This window comes from Lactuca serriola, chromosome 2 (genome assembly GCF_051521515.1).
Source record: "Lactuca serriola cultivar US96UC23 chromosome 2, Lser_US96UC23_V15, whole genome shotgun sequence".
Lineage (NCBI taxonomy): Eukaryota > Viridiplantae > Streptophyta > Magnoliopsida > Asterales > Asteraceae > Lactuca > Lactuca serriola.
Window position 1 is genome coordinate 219,298,790 of NC_136409.1, and position 19,250 is coordinate 219,318,039.

The window sequence follows — 19,250 nt, forward strand, 5'->3', positions numbered from 1 at the left end:
TAAAGTTATTTGATTTTCTACGTATGTATTTAAATTTTGGTAGAAAAATTACTTGTAGTTCTTATGTAATTTATGAATGTTTTATGTTTTGTAAAATCTGAAACTTACATTGGTAAAATTAAAATTTATACTTTTTAGGGTAAATTACATGAATGGTCCCTGTGGTTTGGAGCAATTTGCATGGCTGGTCTTTAAGAAGTGTTTTTAACTTGGAAGGTCTCTATTGTTTATTTTTGTAGTGTCTTTAGTCCCTTGTTGACTTGAAATGACCATATTACCTTTTTTGATATCTTTAATCAGTTTTTATTATCATATTAAATTAAAAAAACATTAATAAAAAAAGAACATCGTCTACCATCCCAATACTCATTATCGACCACCTAACCACCACCTGCAACTCCACCACCACCATTGGTTTCCTCCCCATTACTGACAACTTTCACCGGGAAAATTGAAACCAGAAATCCAGTTGCCAGAAAACCAATATCCTTCCTCTTATTTCGCAAGAACTCCTCCATGCCCCACCTCCTTCATCTCAGTTAGAACACATATTTCTTTATATTACTAAGCGTTCATGAACAATGAAACCAAAAAAGGAAGGAAAAAAATCAATGAACAATTTGATACAATTGCGACAATCACAACATCATCTTTACTCAAACCTAGAAAAAACACAAACTGAAAATCTGATGAAAATAAAATCGATTACACAATCTGATGAAAATGAAACAACACTCGTTGCCTCACTTCCTTCTTTGCCCGCCTGCAACTCCCCTGGTGATTAAATATTATACCAAAAGAACAACAAACACATTTTTCCAATCTTAGGAGATGACGATGGTATAATGTAGTAAGGGGGAGGATCTTCATCGACATCAGAAATCTGGATCGCCGCTGGAACCTATCGACATTGAGATGCAAAAATGACCACCATATGCACTCCGAACTCCATCGATTTGCAACATCTGGTTCAATTTAGGGATTTGAAGCACGTGGCTTTCAATTTTTTTTGTCTTCGAAAAAACACTGGTGGGTTTCCGACCACCACCACTACCACTGTTCGATTGCATATCGGAGAAAATGATATTGTTCCAATCGATTACAAATCAGAGATACACCAGAGTTGAGAAACATATATACACTACAGCAAACCAACCAGAGATGAGATGAGAGAAGCTTGATGGTGCAAAGTTGAGAAAGGGTTGGTTCGTCAGAACCATCCAAGGCAGCGACGGATATTTGAGGGTTCTTTAATTCTTGGTTGAGCTGAGAAACAACGAAACTGTATTGAAAGTATAAGGTAGGTTGGAGGTTGGGGTATCGTGCCAAGGTAAGTCAAACAGGGACTAAAGACGTAACAAAAACAAACAATAAGGACCTTCTGAGTTAAGAAAACTTCTTAGGGACCAACTACACATATTACCCCAAACTAGGTATGAGCAACGGGCCGGAACCAGATCGGACCGACCCGATGACTGAAAACCTGAAGACCAAAGATTGTGAATTAACTAACCCGAAAACCAGATCTATTTAGAGTGTATGGGGTTCGGGTTCAGGTTCGGTCCGGTCCGGTTCCGAGTACCAAACCTGGTTTTGGACCGAATTAGACTTTGGTATTGTTGTTTATAGTTTCGGTCCGATCATGTTTCGGGTTACAAAATGGGTTTCGTATCTTTGTTGTTTACAGCAAAATGCGTGAAATCGTTCAACTTATCTATTGAACATCAATACTTGTATTTGTTACGCATGTATGAGGATCATGTGACAAATATGCACTTTTGTTGAACACGTTTCTAGATGTTGATCAACATCTATAATTTCCCGTAAAATAGTTTGTACCAATGGTTTTCATAAAACCGGCCACATCTCCGATTTTGGTTTGAACTTTTCAAGGAACATTACAACCATTTTTATCACTACGAAATCGTACGTTGCATGACTCTATTTAGATCACGTGCAAATGAGGTGTCTACAAAAAAAAATACAAACATTAAAAAACTACATTAGTTATAAAAAACTACATTATTTATTAAAAAATTGTATTTAACAACTTTTTTAATTATAAAAACAGCAAAAAAAAAAAGTTCATTTTATAAAAAGTGCATTATTTCTTGAAAGAACTGCACAATTTGTTAAAAAATTTGCATTTAACTGCTTTTATTTATAAAAAACAGCAAAAAACAATTCATTTATAAAAAAACTTCACTATTTTGTTAAAAAACTGCATTTTTAACAAGAAAAAACAACATTTTTAATAAAAAAAACTACACTTTTTCAAAAAAAAAAAAAACAATACTTTAAAAAGAAAAAATAATAACCTTTGGTTTTCCAGTCAGGTCTAGGTTAAATCCCTTATATTGGGTTCGGTCTGGGCCAAACCCGAAGCCTGAATATTGATAAAAAGAAAACCCACAAAATCGGCCCGCTAATATGAAAATCTGGTTCGGTCTGGGTCTGGTCCTGGGTTTTTTCCGGTTCGGTTTGGTCCAACTGGTCGTATGCTCATCCCTACCCTAAATCATAGGGACAATTTGTGTAATTTAACCTACTTTTTATTTATACAAAAAGTTTTACATTAAAATAGAAAAAGAAATCTCCGATTTCCCCGCTAGGGATTTCCGGTCCCCATTGAGGTGGGGATGGGGATTCATGTCGCGATGGAGATATGGATTGGAATGAGGATTAGAGAATGGGGATTGGGGTCCCCGATATTCTCTACCTTGTTTCCATCTTTATATTAAGATAATTAATCAATTTGGATATGTATTTTAGAATCACATATCTTAATGGCTTTTATCAATCTGGTTGTTTGTGAATAAAATTAAACATATTTTTTGAATTAATATTATTTAAATATAATTGTTAACTAATAATGTTTTTTTTAATTAATTTATTATCATTGTTTCAAATATATAACATTGTTTTAAGGTGTTGTAATTGTTTAGTTTTTGTTTTTCTGAAGTTACTAATAAATAAAAGCTAAAAACTTTTTCCTTGGAAAATGTTTATCCATATAAAAACTAGTAATTGAGTCTGTGTTTTGCCGTATGTTTTTACGTGTTTTTGTTGCGTATTAGGAATGATAATTGATTAAAAAGTGACATTTTACAAAGTCAAAGTTGGAGGGTCAAAGTAACATTTAAAAAAATAGAGGGGTGGAAAATGTATTTCATAAAGTCGATGAGTAAAGTCCATGCAACGGTCTGAATGTGGTCAAAAGTTCTTATGTGTGGAAATCTCTAATGGATGCGATACAATCGAGCCTTGCCCCTCCTTTAATATAAGAAAACCTGAAAACAATTAAACCACAAACCATAAACATAAAGTTTAGTGAGTTTTCCAAATACCACACCTAATATATATATATATATATATATATATATATATATATATATATATATATATATATATATAACAACACATAGTTGTATCGATATATATTGGACTATATTATGCTTAAAAAGGGCAAAACGATCATTATCATATAAAAAAGTTGTATCGGGTCCATAGCAATCCTGAGTCCATATTGACTCCGAGCCTAGGTCGGCTCAGTCGGGTCCGTATTAACCCTGAGTCTATAATGACTCCGAGCCCAAGTCGACTCTATTGGGTTCGTATCAATCCGAGTCCATAATGACTCTGATCCCTTACTCCATACATGCAACATACAAACTTAAAACATCATTCCTTTATACTCACAATAGTCCCAAAATATAGGGTCTTTGATGGATCCAAACTTGAAACATCATTCATAGCAACCAAAAGAACCTTCTTGATCTTTAAGTTGCATTAAAATATTATACAAAGCATCTAAAAGAGGAGAAATGAGAGGGGTGGAGCTTAAATCTTGAAGATGGAGGCTAAGGTTTCTCCTAAAGGGTTATAGATACAATGGATGCTCATAAAATGGGCAAAATGTCGAAATCTTATACTTAAATACATTGAAAACCCTAAAAATCACGAGTTTGGGCCTGACAGACTGCCACTCCGTGGCAATGTTTGTCCACTCCATGGAAATTGCTACGCCGTGACAACTTACTCATTATTCTGTGGAGATCTGCTCACCACTCTGTGGCAACGGTTTTTCACCAAAATTGATTACAACTTCAAACAAACATAACTTCTTCGTTACAACTCCATTTTCGGCGATTTTTATATGCATGAAAAGATAATGATAAGCTCCACAACCCTATATAATTACTTTTGACTTAAAACATACTGAACTAAAATCATTAATTCATCCAAGAAGTTCGAAGCATCACTTTTCCCATTTTACCCTTGGCTCAAAAACATTAATCAAGGGCTTAGATCACATAACTAATATTATCAATAACCAATAAGGTCTAAACCTTATTTTGTTGAAACCCAAGGCCTTCCCATGATCAAGTTATGTTCCACAATCCCGAAATAAGAAACTTTTCAAAACAGGATGTTACAGGAACCGTGGTACAATCTTGTGAAGAAAGACAAATATAGAGAACGGGACGTCGATGTCAACACCATCATCGACATCATTGGATGTGACAATGGTGCAAATGAAAGAGACGACATAAAATAAGAAACTTTGTTTCCTATTTTTTTAACTTCAAATTATTTAAGAAACGATAACATTTTCAACTCACAAGCATAAACCCTTACTTTATATTAATGTTAGCTGTAAATACATATGGTATAAATTTTTAAAACCACAATGATCATTTGTGTTAAAAAAATTTCCTAGAGACTTATAATGATAATTTTCAAAAACCACAGGTACTATTTTGTATAATTTTGTCTAAAAATAAATATCAATAGCGGCGGGAAGATTATACCATAAAAAACAATAAAATATCTCTATAAAACAAAATAGTCGGCTCATTGAGGACGTGTCACATCTTTTACCACATTCAGACCGCTGCATGGACCTACTTTGCTGATCTGGTCCAAGCGTCAGCATGTCCCCACCGGACTCCAACCCTCCACTTTCAATACCACTTAAATTTCCTTTTCAAGTCCGTATCCTCTTACAACCCCTATATAAATATCTTTATATCATCTCTTATCTCTCTTATTTTGCCTCTGTACCAGTTATTATATACAATTTATCCGATAACAACCTCCGATTAGATCTCTGATCTAGGTTCTTGAATCGTCAATTGTTTTAATTTGTTAGGAATCGTTAATTTTGAATATAGAATTTGTGTTAAAAACCTAAAATCAATCAATATGAATAATCATGATAAATCACAATCATCTGGTGATCGAGATGCCGATGATCAGCAGAAATCACCGGAAGATTCATCATCGTTGTCTCGTGGTCAGGCTTCTACGGATGCGGTTTCCGGAGATTCGTCGACAAGGAGGAACGGAAATAGAATCGGACTTGCGGAACGTTTGACCGATTTGTTTGTTGGTGATGGAGATAACGATGACGAATTGTTGATACAACGGAGCGTTCAAGGGACGGTTATACAGTGGCTACATGCGCTTGATATGCAGGTGATGGGAGCCTGTCGTGCTGATGAGAGGTTGAAGCCCTTGCTAAAGCTTAACGTGTGTAGCGGCGTGACTGAGGATCGATTGCTGTCGCATCTGAGCCAGGTATCTGTTCGATTTAGTTATACACTTAGATCATTCCATGGTGTAAGATAGAAACTATCTTGTGTAGTCTTTGACAAATTGTTACAAGAAACATCAAATTCTCTGAGGTTATAAACGTGAAAATGGAGATAGATTACTGCAATACATAATGTGCATGCTTATCATTGATTACTGCAATATATAATGTAATATGCTGATGATTATACCTAATTTGTTTTTCTTACGCTTCTTACAGCACTTTGAGCCATCAGAAGTTGGTTTGCTTGCAAGGTGCTTGTGTGTTCCGCTCGTGTCCATTCGTGTTGGCAAGATCGACAAGCAAGGGACTCTTCTAATTCCAAACAGTACAAGGTAGTTGCTAGTTGTAATTACTTTGTAACTTCATTACGATGCATGAAAGTATGTTTGATCTATCCATACCTTAAGTAGCATTTGGAATGTTGTTCACTTAGCTACCCGGTCTTAATTGTTAATTTGGATAATCTAGCAGAAGTTAGGATTTTCAAGCCTGGTTAAAATTTGTTTTTGGTCAGTATTATACAGGGGTTTAAGGCTCACCTCTGATAACTTTGGCTTTCCATCCTCATTCCCAGGGTACTAATAGCTGTCACTTTCTCCATTTATTGACACTTAAAGCTTAAAGGAATGTTAGATGCATTTTAATGGGCTTAACGGTTTGGTTCTTGTTAGTAAGATACTAAGAGGTTGTAAGTGTTTATGCATAGGTTTCTAGAGTATGTTGAGTTGTTTCTTTCTTGGTCTACTTAATGTGAATTGGTACTTGGGTAAGGCATTTATTTGATTGAGATTGTTGCTTATTTATTTATTTATTTATTATGTATTATTTGAAGAAATTGGGTGTCATTTGTATGACACAGGCAGGTAACCATGAAAAGATTGGTGGAATGGCATGGTTTATTTTATCAAATTTGTCAAGTCGTTATGAATATGATCTATGGTTTTCACTTTTCAGAGGTGTAAAAATATCTGCTGCAGCTGATTAGTTTCATTGTAGGACATGCCTATATCTGTCATGCCCTAAATCGTCTCACTGTTTTAATCTGTGCATCTTCCAATTTGAGTGCAGAATCCACATACTTCACGTGTGGTATTAGAGTTAAACATATGTTCGCATATAATTACTGGTATCTACATATTATGACATTTAATGAGTAGAAGCTGTAGGCTTGTGCATATCATCTTATTAATGGTGACATGATCATCCTTCCAAATAAATATATCCTTTTCATTGTAGGTAACTGGGCGTGTTCTATTATGATCTCTGAATTAAGAAGAAGTAAAGGTAGAGTCATGCTCTTATATTGTATATCCTTAAAGTTATGCTATGTTTGCTATTTGCATTGAATTCTGTGGTCCTGTATTCTATTAATCGTCTGTATATTGTCATCTGTGTCTTTCTTTGTCCTTGTTTGTTTCTTTGACTTCACATCCATTTTTGCTACATCTAAGTTTATAAAGTTTGTTTGCTTGGTATTATTATTATTGCTATTTTTTGCTTTATAAACTTAAAATTGTCCTCACCAACTATTCTTGTTTCTCTGTGGATTTTGATGTGATTTCTGTGTTCAATACAGTCTATACTCTATACTGTTTATCATCCAGGACATGATAATTAGAGCACCAGAGCCATATTATCTGAAGGAAATACTAAATAGTAATACATATGATCTTGATTACATTGACCAGGTGTCAGTGTATAGTTATGGTTTTGGTAAGTCTAATACGACAATCAATGTGATTGATTGGTTTTGCTAATTAAGTCTGTCATCACTCATCTTTCATAGCTAAACTGCTCCTCTTCGATCTAACATGTCATGCGGAGTGGAGTGACTGAGTGATAGTGATAGGCTGTTATGTAGAGCTTTTGATCATTAAAATAATACAAGTAATGGGTGTGAGGCAGTCTTTAGAATGTTTAAGATAGATATTATCGATCTTGGGAGAAGGGATCTTATATTAGTAACAACTCTTTACTCTTGTCTCCCCAATCCCCTGCTTAAGAACAATAATAATTCAAATAAAATGGTTTGAACAACAGAAGAAGAATCATAAGGCCTTTCGTTTATGTGTATCAACAGTTTTAAAATGCTAAGACGAGCTTAAAATTATTACTTGTATAGTTATGGTGGGTGTGTGGTTATTTTTATCTGAATACTTGATATATATATATGGGTTTGTTGCATTGGAACAGGGGAAACTTAAGTCTCTCACTGTTGCCAACATCCGACCTGTGCATATCCTTTCTTGGAGATGATGGTGACGTGGAGCGTCTTTCAACCTTAAGAAATATCTCTGATTGCTCATCTGTCTTGATTGAGGGAATATCTGCAGATAGTTCAGGGCGATCTTTTATGATCAGGGTTCCTAGTGGTGATCCTTTTTACTTCTGGTGCTCAGAGAAGTCCAGACTTGTTGGTTATGAGTTGCTTGAGAAGGTAGATATCTTATCTAGTCAATGGTGTAAAACAAACAAACAAACAAAAACACATAGAAATGGATACTGATATTTTGTGTATGTGTGTGTATAGATGAGGAATCTGCTTGAGAAGAAGCCTTCCCTTGCTGATTTAACTGGAATTAGTGATTCTCGGCTTAAATGTTTTGTAACTCATCTTCGAACTTATCTTGTTGGGGCAAATACTCAAGTCAGTAATAATACTGCACATGTGTCGATAACCCCTTGTTCCGGTTCCTCCACAACCTCTTTAGGCCAACCTCTAACTCTAAGTGAAGCTGTTACTAGTTCACAATCGGCATCATCAAAGTCTTCACGTGGTAGGAGCAATACTAGTGTACTCCAAGGTAGCCTGAGTCCTAGGCCAAGCTCTTTCAAAGAAGCCCCACCAAGAAACTTGGCTTCCTTGAAAAATGTTGTGAAAGAGAAATTGAGGCGAAAGGTGGAGGCTGGCAATGGCAGTGTTGAAAATTCCGAAAGCCTTTCTGCAAATACATCATCATCATCTCCTTCAAATCAGTCTGTTAAAGATAAGTTTCCTGAGATCCACCTGTTCCCACTGGTAAGTGGGTTAGAGGTTGGTCTGACCGAGAAAACAGTAGACACAGTGCCCCTGTCCCTGAACCCAATTCCTTCCATCTCCATGAGCATGATGACACCATCTCTGTATTCTCCATATTATTGTTGGTGTCCACCTGGACCTTCCACTCTCCAGTACACAGTGGCACCCACACAGATGACGCCCATGTCAATGGCAATGGCAGACTCCTTTACCTTACCTCCCCTTTCTTCACTTCTTGCAGGCTCGTCATCATCGGACCTTTTAGCAGCAGCACCTAAACCAAGTCCTCTTAATCTGGATGAAATCCCACCTTTCCTACCTGAATCAACTTCTCAACAGTTCCCAACTTTCACTCCCTTAATGACCGATTCTATAGTGCACATCCCTGTAATTGACATTTGCTCTTCGGGACAAGCCTACCTGGTGAGTGCTGGTCCTGGTATTCCACCCCTCCACCACCACCACCACCTCCCGTTGATCCAACAAACTGATTCCATGGCAGAGAAGAGCGCAAGGGATACACTACGGCTTCTCATCAGTGGATCAAGTCAGCTGCCCTCTGTTCTAGCCACTGTTGGTGGGAACCAATTCCAAAACGGAAGCCGAGGTCTGTATGGGGGAGCTACAGACGTGAACCATGCCATTGCAAACAGCATCGCGGCTATGGGCATGGTTTCACTGAGTGACAGGAGGAGGTTCATTCACCAAGGTGATCTGGTTGATCTCCTAGGGGAAGACTCAGGTGGTGGAATTTCAACTCGTCCCAATGATGACGACCAATCAAGCTTCTCAGATTCTGGGACAGGGAAAACCCTGTAATATGAAAATATGGCACTGTAGATCCTTGTTTTTGTTGTTAAATTCCAAGATAAAACAACAAGTGTAGATATATATATCTTTTTTTTTTAGTTGTTTTTTGGGGTGCAAATGATTGTGTAACTAAGACTGGAAAGCATATGGCTATACTATGTGTTTTACTATCTACTCCATTCGGTGCAACCTCTCATTCATTCAACCTATGTTATTCCTATCTTTCACCTTTAACCCTTTTTTTTTAATACAAATAATAATTTTCAAATATTCAAACCTTTTTACTTACTAAATAAAATATAACATCAATTTTAATTAAAAAGTTTCATTAATAAAAATGACATGAAATAATAATAAAAATGACATTACATAATATGATATTAATAGAAACATTACTAAGGATTACGTTACATCTCAAAATTATAAGTTTTGAGAAATATAAAAGATTTTGATGATAAAAGTTATATAAATGTTTCAGGGGGGTGTCTGTTACAATTCTCAAAAAATAATACCCGCTCAGTGTAATTTAAATGTTTCCAGAAACAACAAAACTTTAAATGAAAGAGGCAAAACTGAAATTCCTTGGTTTTCTAAAGCTAATAAGAACAATGTGCAACACCTAATGTAGAAGCTACAAAGGGAGAGAGGAATAATAAACTAACTATATAGGTGCAAAAACACCAAATCTGATCCAGTTTGAATGATCCATTCTGGTCAAAATCCGATTTAGTTTGGGGTGGATTTTAAGGTTGATTTAGAATCAGTCTTAATTCGATTTCATACCGGTCTAATCCAATTTGGGATATGTTTGACAGATCTTTTGGATGGATTTGGATCTGTATTTAGGTAAATTTGATTTATGATCGAATATCAAATCCAATTCAAGCCATAGGATATGGATATAGTTATAATTCGGTGGATCGGTTTGCCCTGTCTGGTTTTGATCGGATCTGGATTTTAGGTTGGATCAAATCCTAATAGAATGTTCGATTCTGTTATGCACCTTTAATAAAATGACAATTTTGTATACATCTAATTAACTGTTGTGTACATAATTTTCTATTAAACTCACACTTGTTATTCAAGATACATCATTTTGACCGGATATTATAGGTCTAGTTTGTTTCCGACAACTTTAACATCTCTAGTCATCTTCTCACATCAACATTAGTTTTCTAACACCTATGACATCTCTAGTGATCTTCTCATCTACACCCCTCCCTCCCCCTCCCTCTCTCTCTCTCTCTCTCTCTCTCTCTCTCTCCCCCCCCCCCCCCCCCCCCCCCCCCCCCCCCTTTCTCTAAACCGTGCAACACCACCGGTATCAACCAACCACGTTCAAGGATGCAATTTTATCGTTGCAATACTAATTAAACACATAAACTCCATCTATGTTTCTTTCTTCAATGGAGGTTTAAATCAATTCTTTTTTTTTTTTTAGATTTTAATACATCTTTAAATAAATTTCTAGGTAAGAGTTTGAATTAATTTTTAAGTTGGTTGAATACGATTATATTATTTTCATAAAGTATATGCAAATTATAAAAATCATTTAAAGGATTAAATATGTAATTTTAATCGAACCATAAGGACAATTTTTGTAATTTAAATAACATCTAGTTATTCATTTTTCACACACACACACACACACACACACATATATATATATATATATATATATATATATATATATATATATATATATATTTGACGTAATTAAAACTAAATTAACAAAAACTAACAAAAGAAAGAAGAAGGTTTGAGAGGATCTTGAATACTTAGAAGATTGTAATCAAGATGACGTGCTTTTATCTTTCACATTTGATGTGTATTTATAATACATACTATCCTATTCATACATCCTCAAAATAGCAACTCAATAGGTAAAGAAAATTACTCAAGGGTGAAAAATTGTTCATCCACATGCTTTGTCTACACTTAATAATTTGATGGATTTTATAACTCTCCTCCATTGGATGATAATTTTTCTAATATGCATTCAACCTTGAATTACTGTTTCGTTAAAAACCTTGCTAAAGAAAACCTAGTGGGAAAAACCTTTAGAGAAGGGAAAAAAGTGCAATGTTTAGTGGACCCCTCTTCATATTGACATCTGTAACATTATATGATATGTACAAGTCATATTTCGATGCCATGCATATTTTTCTGAAGATGGAAGTAGGAAGTGCCTTCGTGAAGAGGTCTGTTGCATTGTTGCTGGATGATGTGTACAATCATGACTTTGACTTGCCCCGATCGTCAGTAGTACCTGAAACATTTAAATCCACAAATATAAGCCAAATCTTAGCGAGTTTCCCAAAATACCCCACACAACAATACACATACAATGCATGCACATAAGGCCTACAACACAAGGCTGGACCGCCATGTGGAGCCTACAATGTCTAAGCCAGGTCGTTCCCCTTGGGCTTATAGTATGAACTGGACCGCCCGTGTCTCTTGGCCTAAAACACAAAACACGACCGCCTCAACCCAACCGCAATATGTTAACATATGAAAATAACAATAATAAGCAAAAACAGGTAATCATAATAGATCTACCAATCTAACAGATCACTACAACATATTAATATCCTAACATACAAATGATATATATTGCAATACAAAGTATAGTGTGAAAAATCACATCACCGAGGAAAAAAATTCCCTACAACTCATCACATGTAGTAACCAATACCAAACCCACCTAGACAAATAAGGATAAATCCTCAATCTAGACCTGAACACTAAAGTTTAACCAACTCAAACTTAGTAAAACAGTCAACAGTCAAAAGTCAACAATCAAGTCACCACGTCGTAGACATCACCATGGCTACGTCATGGTGGATATATGCCAAAATAGTCGCGAAAACCCCCACTGCCACGTTATTGCATCAACCTTGCCACGTCGTGGATACGTTCTGTCCAACTTAATTCATTAAGCTCTTAATCCTTATTTTCAGAGCTCCAAAGCTCATATCTGGATCGATTAAGGCCATGCATAGATAAAGTTTCCAACTTTATCCTTTCTCTAGCCTCTAGAAACCTAGATCTAAAACCCTAACTAAAAAGGGGACTAAATGACCTAGAAAGCTCATGCATAGTTGATTTCGACCAAGATACAAACTTTATGGGACCATAAGGTCTAAGTACTAGCATAGATCTTATCCAAGGTCCTGGATTGCTTCAAATTGTGACATCCCCTATTTTTCAGAAACAAAAAAGACTTTTCTCTACGCTTTAAAATCTTGGTATTTTTGGTTGTGGAAAATCCCAATATAATAAAACATTTTGTGGAAACTGTTTCGTTTTATTAAAATATATTTGAGTAAAGATGTTTCAAAGTACAAAAGCTCTAAGGATGTCATAATCAATATATAACATTGTTACAACGTAAATACCTAATGTTTATGAGCACTATTGCAGGCTGTCTCTTAATCACCCGACATCCTAAACAAGTTCCAACAACTTTATCTTTGTTACCTGTGATGCATATAATTTTGAACGGGTTAGGTTGGGAAAATTTGTTAGAAACATAAAGTTTTCAATCCCACAATATTATTATGATAATAATTTATAATTATCAAACCTGCAAAACCAACTGTTACCAAACAATATAGATATATATCCCTTAACTTAGATATTGTAACAGCCCGGATTCCCAGGTATTATCCATTCTTATATTTTGGTGATTTGTGAGGAGACTCGGCGAGTTGGAGCCCAAACTCGCCGAGTATGATCGCGGCTGTGGGCACGGGTTCGCGTATGGACTCGGCGAGTACACGCTGTTTAATGAAACCCTAATTCCCCGGGTTTGGAGCCTATTTAAGGGCACTTATAGCCTCCCATTGCTGCTACCAGTCCCTTGAGAGAACCCTAAAAGAGCTAAATCGTTTTGGGAGGGAGGAAGTCACTTTTGGGCCTTTATATTCCTTGTTTAGCAAGAAGAAGGTGGCAAGAGCAAGGAGGAGGTGAGATTCCAGCAGATCCAGAGTTCAGAGGCTCCATTTTGAGGTAATAGTTCGAACCTCCTTCAGTTTTAGGGTTGATCTTTAGAGTTAGGGTTTTCTAACCCCCTTTGGAGAGTGATTATGTGAAGCAAATGGTCCCTCTTCGAGTTTGTGCCTTGGATCTGGACTCAAAGAGGTCCAGAGACCCTAACCCTTGGAGCTTTTTGGGTTATTATGGAGTTATTGGACCTAGGTTGTCATTTTTGGGACCAAATCTCCTTTTGATGCCTTGTGGGAGTTATACTATTGGAATAGTGTCTAAGGCTGCAACTATATTAGGCAAGTATTTGACCCGGTTGTGCATGGTCCTTTTGGGTTGCCTTCACCATAGCAACTTGATAGGATGATTTATTAAGAGAGAGTAAATATTATTAATATATATTATGAGAATAATATATAAAGAATAATATATTGTTATTTGATTAATATAAGTCATAGAATTAATTGGAATTAATTTGGTGACTTAAAGAGATTAATTAAATAAGAGGGTATATACTGTTAATTGTTTGATAGTTAAACTTTAGACTGTAAATCCATATAGATATGGATTGGACGGATTCTAGAAGCTAAGGATTGCTTCAAATCGTCCAAGACTTATCTAAGGAAAGGATTTGGATGGCCTTAAGAGAAGATTATCCAATTAGGGTTTAGGTTGTAACCCTTAAGGAGTCTACAAGTATAAATAGACCCTATGGCATAAGGAAATCGGCACCTAACCTAAAGTAGAGAAGCCCTAGCCGATTTCCTCCCCTCTCCTCTCTCCCAAATCATCCTCCTTGCTATTTGGTGTTTGTAAGCCATTAGAGGAGTGACAATTGTGACTCTAGAAGCTCCAAGACAACAAGATCAACAAGGAATTCAAAGGTATGATTCTAGATCTGTTTTATCATTGTTCTTATTCCTAAATAGTCATTAGAAGTCTTGGATTCAAAGCATGTTTAATTAGAAAGCCTAGATTCGAGCATTAGGGTTTTGCATGCGCACATAGGAAAGTTCTTATGGCTAAAACCCATCAGTGGTATCAGAGCCTAGCTTGGTTTTCATTAAATTGTTGCTTAATTGTCTGAAACTAAACTGCAAAATTCGAATTTTGTGTTTCTGAGTCATGGACTCGGCGAGTTCCAAAGTGGACTCGGCGAGTCCCTTTGTGCACTCGGCGAGTCCAAGCGTCAGGAATGGCCAGATTCGGGATTTCTTCATGATTATCTTATGGAAACTTACCTTAATCATATTAGATCAACCCTAATCCGATTTTTTGATATATATGACTATAATCTTGATCTAATTAAAGATATTTATTAACTAATAAAATATTTAATTTCCTTATATGATAATTAATTAATTATTTTGATTATTTTGGTAATTATCTTGAAAGAAATCTTGAATTAATCAAATATAGATAATTAGGAAATTAATTGTTATTTGAAATTATTTGTTATTTGATCCTCCATGTTTTAAATGTTTAAAACTTGCCCTCAAGTTTTGAATTTTATATTTTGTGATTAAAAGTTTTAATTTAGACAATTTAAATTTCAAACCCTAGATTTTAAAAGGTTTAAAATACAACCCTATACTAATATGATATTACTAGAATAATATATATATATATATATATATATATATATATATATATATATATATATATATATAAATGCTAGTCTTACCGTTAATAGGCCTCATTCACGAAGCCGATCTATAAGGTGGGTATAAGGTTGCGGCCTATAAAATGGCGCTTAATGGGTGTACACTCACACCCACCGCTTGCTTGATTGGTGGAGGGTCGTTAGCCGAACGGGTAGGATAGGGCAACCTCATCCTCTCATTATAAGTATAATAAGTAATACAAAGTAACTACACATTTTTAAAATTTCCCAATCTTAGTTACTTTAGGAAAAGTGAATTGATGCAATCCCATGAAATTACACTTTGCACCCTTGCTAAGAAGTTAGTGGAGCGTGTGTGGTTTACCAGCACACTAATTGGTTCTAAGCAAAGGTGGCAAAGGGTGATTCATTGTTTATCATAGTTCGATGGAGCGTGTGTGGTTTACCGGCACATCGAATAGGTGATCGTTACAATGAAGGCACCATGTGAATTTGCATGGTAATTCACACCCGCTTTATGATCCTCGGTATCCCAGTCACAAACAAGAGGGGCATATCGAGATTTAAACATGCCATTGAATAGTTTCAATGAATCTCATCCGAACCTAGGAATTCTCAAAACATTTAGGACTAATAGTTAGGTTTTGTGGTGGAGAATTAGTGAATCGTCATTCACTTACCTTCAATTTATTTTCATGTTAGATTACGGCATCCCTTTTCTAGTATGTAAATGTTATTGTTGGATCCTAGCCCTAATTTTTCTTATTGGGTGATAATTAGGGATTCTTATTCTAATCTATCTTTGTCCTTTCTATTTGTAGATGTCGAACGCTAACAACGCTGCTGCTAGTTCTTTCACGTTGATGGGCCTTTGCCAAAAGGTCACCTTCGATGGAACGAACTTTAGCGAATGGATAAGATACATTCGCACCATTGCTCACTATGAGGATAAGGAGTATGTCCTCGATGAGAAGCTCGAGAAGATCAACCCTGAAGTCGCTACTCCGGCTGAAATTACTGCTTTTGAAACTCATGAGCGAGATCCAACGAAGGTACATTGCATCATGATAGCCACCATGAACTCCGAATTCCAAAAGTCCTACGAGGACATGTACCCGTACGAGATGCATCAAGACTTATTGGAGAGATACCACCAGAACGCGAGACAAGAGCCTTATGAGATTTTCACCAACATGATTTCCGCTAAGATGGGTCATGGAGAATCTCTTACTGTGCACCTGAAAAAGATGAAAAGGTATGTCGACCGCCTTCGCAAGTTAAATGTTGACTTTGGGGAAGACTTGGCGATCGACATGGTGCTTCACTCTTTGCCTCCGATGTACAATCAATTTAGGATGACCTACCACATGAACAAAGATGAGGTCACCCTAAGCAAACTCCAAGGTCTCTTGAGGGTCGCTGAGAGCAACTTCAAAGACAAGTTTGTTGCACCAACTCCCAATCCACCTGCTGCTCCTGTCTTGGCTATTGGTCAAGGAAAGGGAAAGAAGAGGAAGGCTTCGTCTAAGAACTATCGCAAGGTTAAAGCCCGAGATGGTGCCTCTTCTAGTGGGACCAAAGTTGATCCCGCTAAGCCCTGCCCTAACCCAAAGGAGGCAGAATGCCACCACTGCCACAAGATAGGACATTGGAAGAGAAGCTGCCCAGAGTACCTGCAAGCAATCAAGGAAGGAAATATGAAGCCATCTTTCGCAGGTATATACACAATTAAATCTAATGATTCTAATCATGCTATTTCTTGGGTTCTTGATACCGGATGTGGTTACCACATTTGTTCTAATGTGCAGGGACTAAGAAGAAGTAGGGATGTGGAGCAAGGAAGAATCAATCTAATCATGGGGAACATAAGATCGTCGCCTGTGACCAAGATTGGAGTGTATTCTTTAGTGCTTAGGATTAATTTGTGTTTAGATTTAAACAATTGTTTCTATTCACCAGAAATGGCTTGAAACATCATTTCATTTCATGGTTTATATAGACAAGGTTTTAGATTTTCTTTTAATAATGAGAATGGTTCTATTTTGGCTTATCTAAATGATGTCTTGTACTTTGAAGCTATACCATGTAATGGAATTTATGAAACTGTTATGATTGTTGATAACTTAGGAAATGATGTTTTGAACATAGATTCTTCCACTAGTATGGATAAAGCATCCTTGTGGCATTGTCGTCTTGGACATGTCAACAAGAAACGCATAGCCCAACTCCAAAAGGATGGAGTGTTGGAGTCATTCAACCTTAAGGAAGATGACACGTGCGAGTCTTGTTTACTTGGAAAGATGACTAAGTCACCCTTCACGAGTACGTGTGAAAGGGGTGAGGGTCTATTGGACCTAATACATACCTATGTATGTGGACCGTTTAGATCAACCACGAAGGATGGGAACCGCTTCTACGTGACTTTTACCGATGATTATAGCAGATATGGGTATATCCATTTAATCAAGCAAAAGTCAGCAACTTTTGAAAAGTTCAAAGAGTTCAAGAATGAAGTGGAGAATCAATTGGGCAGGAAAGTCAAGATGCTTCGATTCGATCGAGGAGGAGAGTACCTAAGTCTTGAATTCCACGATTATCTCAAGGAGTGTGGAATAGTTTCGCAATTGATGCCTCCTAGGACACCGCAGTTGAATGGTGTGGCAGAAAGGCGTAATCAAACTTTATTGGATATGGTTCGCTCTATGATGAGTCGTGCTTCACTACCTATCTATTTTTGGGGGTATGCCTTAGAGACTGCCGCCCATATCCTTAACCGAGTGCCTACTAAGAAGGTTGCCAAAACACCTCACGAGATGTGGACAGGGAAAGCTCCCTCGTTGGCACATATCAAGGTTTGGGGTTGCGAGGCTTTCGTAAGACGAGATACTCACAACAAGCTCGAACCTCGAAGTGAGCGATGTATTTCCACCGGCTACCCGCAGAAATCCTTTGGATATCTCTTCTATAGACCGAAGGACAATGTTGTCTTCGTTGCGAGGAGAGGAGTTTTTCGAGAGCGAGAACTCATAAGCCAAGGAGACAGTAGGAGGCAAATCGATCTTGAAGAGATTCAAGAGTCGATAGATGAAGGAACCTCTACCGCTGGTGCTCAACCCGAGGAGGAAACTCCGGTTGAACCAATTGACGAGTCCTTACCTCTTAGACATTCCAATAGAGTTAGAGTTCATCCCTAGTTTTATGGTTTTCATATTACTACCGAAGGGGACACATATATTAGTGATGGTACACTAATAAATCTTGATGAACCTAATAGCTATAAGGAAGCCATGGCAGGCCCGAAGTCTGCAAAGTGGAAAGAGGCAATGGATAGCGAGATCCAATCCATGTATGACAACTAAGTTTGGAATTTGGTTGATTATGTGCCCGGACGTAAGACCGTTGGGTGCAAATGGATCTTCAAGAAGAAGACCGACGTGGATGGAAAAGTACACACATATAAAGCGCGATTGGTTGCGAAGGGCTTTACTCAAACTCCTGGAGTTGACTATGATGAGACCTTCTCACCAGTTGCGAAGATTAAATCTATTAGAGTGATGCTAGCGATTGCCGCATTTCATGATTATGAGATTTGGCAAATGGATGTCAAGACCGCTTTTCTTAACGGAAAGTTGGCTGAGGATGTTTACATGGCTCAGCCAGAGGGGTTTGTGGATCCGAAGCATCCGAATAGAGTGTGTAAGCTTGAGAAGTCCATTTATGGACTTAAGCAAGCGTCTCGCAGATGGAATCTTTGCTTCGATGAGAAAGTCAAAGAGTTTGGATTTGTACGAAGCGAAGACGAATCATGTGTATATGTCAAAGCCAGTGGGAGTATAGTAAGCTTCCTCGTTCTATATGTCGATGACATATTACTCATAGGAAACGACATCCCGACTCTGCAGAAGGTTAAGTCCTGGCTCGGGAAGTGCTTCGCTATGAAGGACCTCAGAGAGGCTTCTTATATTTTGGGAATAAGGATAGTAAGAGAAAGAAGTAAGAGACTAATTGGACTTAGTCAGAATACTTACTTAGAGAAGGTACTAAAACGTTTTAGTATGGAAAACTCGAAGAAGGGAGAATTACCGATACAAAGTAATGCCAAGTTGAGTAAGACTCAAAGTCCGAGTACCGAAGCTGAGATAGCAGAAATGAGCCGAGTACCATACGCTTCCGCAGTTGGCTCAATCATGTACGCTATAACTTGTACT

The 19,250-nt window shown here is 37.0% G+C and overlaps 1 protein-coding gene across 1 annotated transcript; it reads left to right on the forward strand.

Annotated features, from left to right (window-relative positions):
* The first annotated feature begins 5,045 nt into the window (after positions 1-5,045).
* Positions 5,046-9,602, forward strand: LOC145088583 (uncharacterized). The gene is made up of 4 exons (XM_079026952.1): positions 5,046-5,580; positions 5,816-5,931; positions 7,793-8,036; positions 8,130-9,602. The coding sequence occupies exons 1-4, from the start codon at positions 5,206-5,208 to the stop codon at positions 9,435-9,437; spliced, it is 2,043 nt and encodes a 680-aa protein (XP_078883078.1). The 5' UTR covers positions 5,046-5,205; the 3' UTR covers positions 9,438-9,602.
* Positions 9,603-19,250: the final 9,648 nt, after the last annotated feature.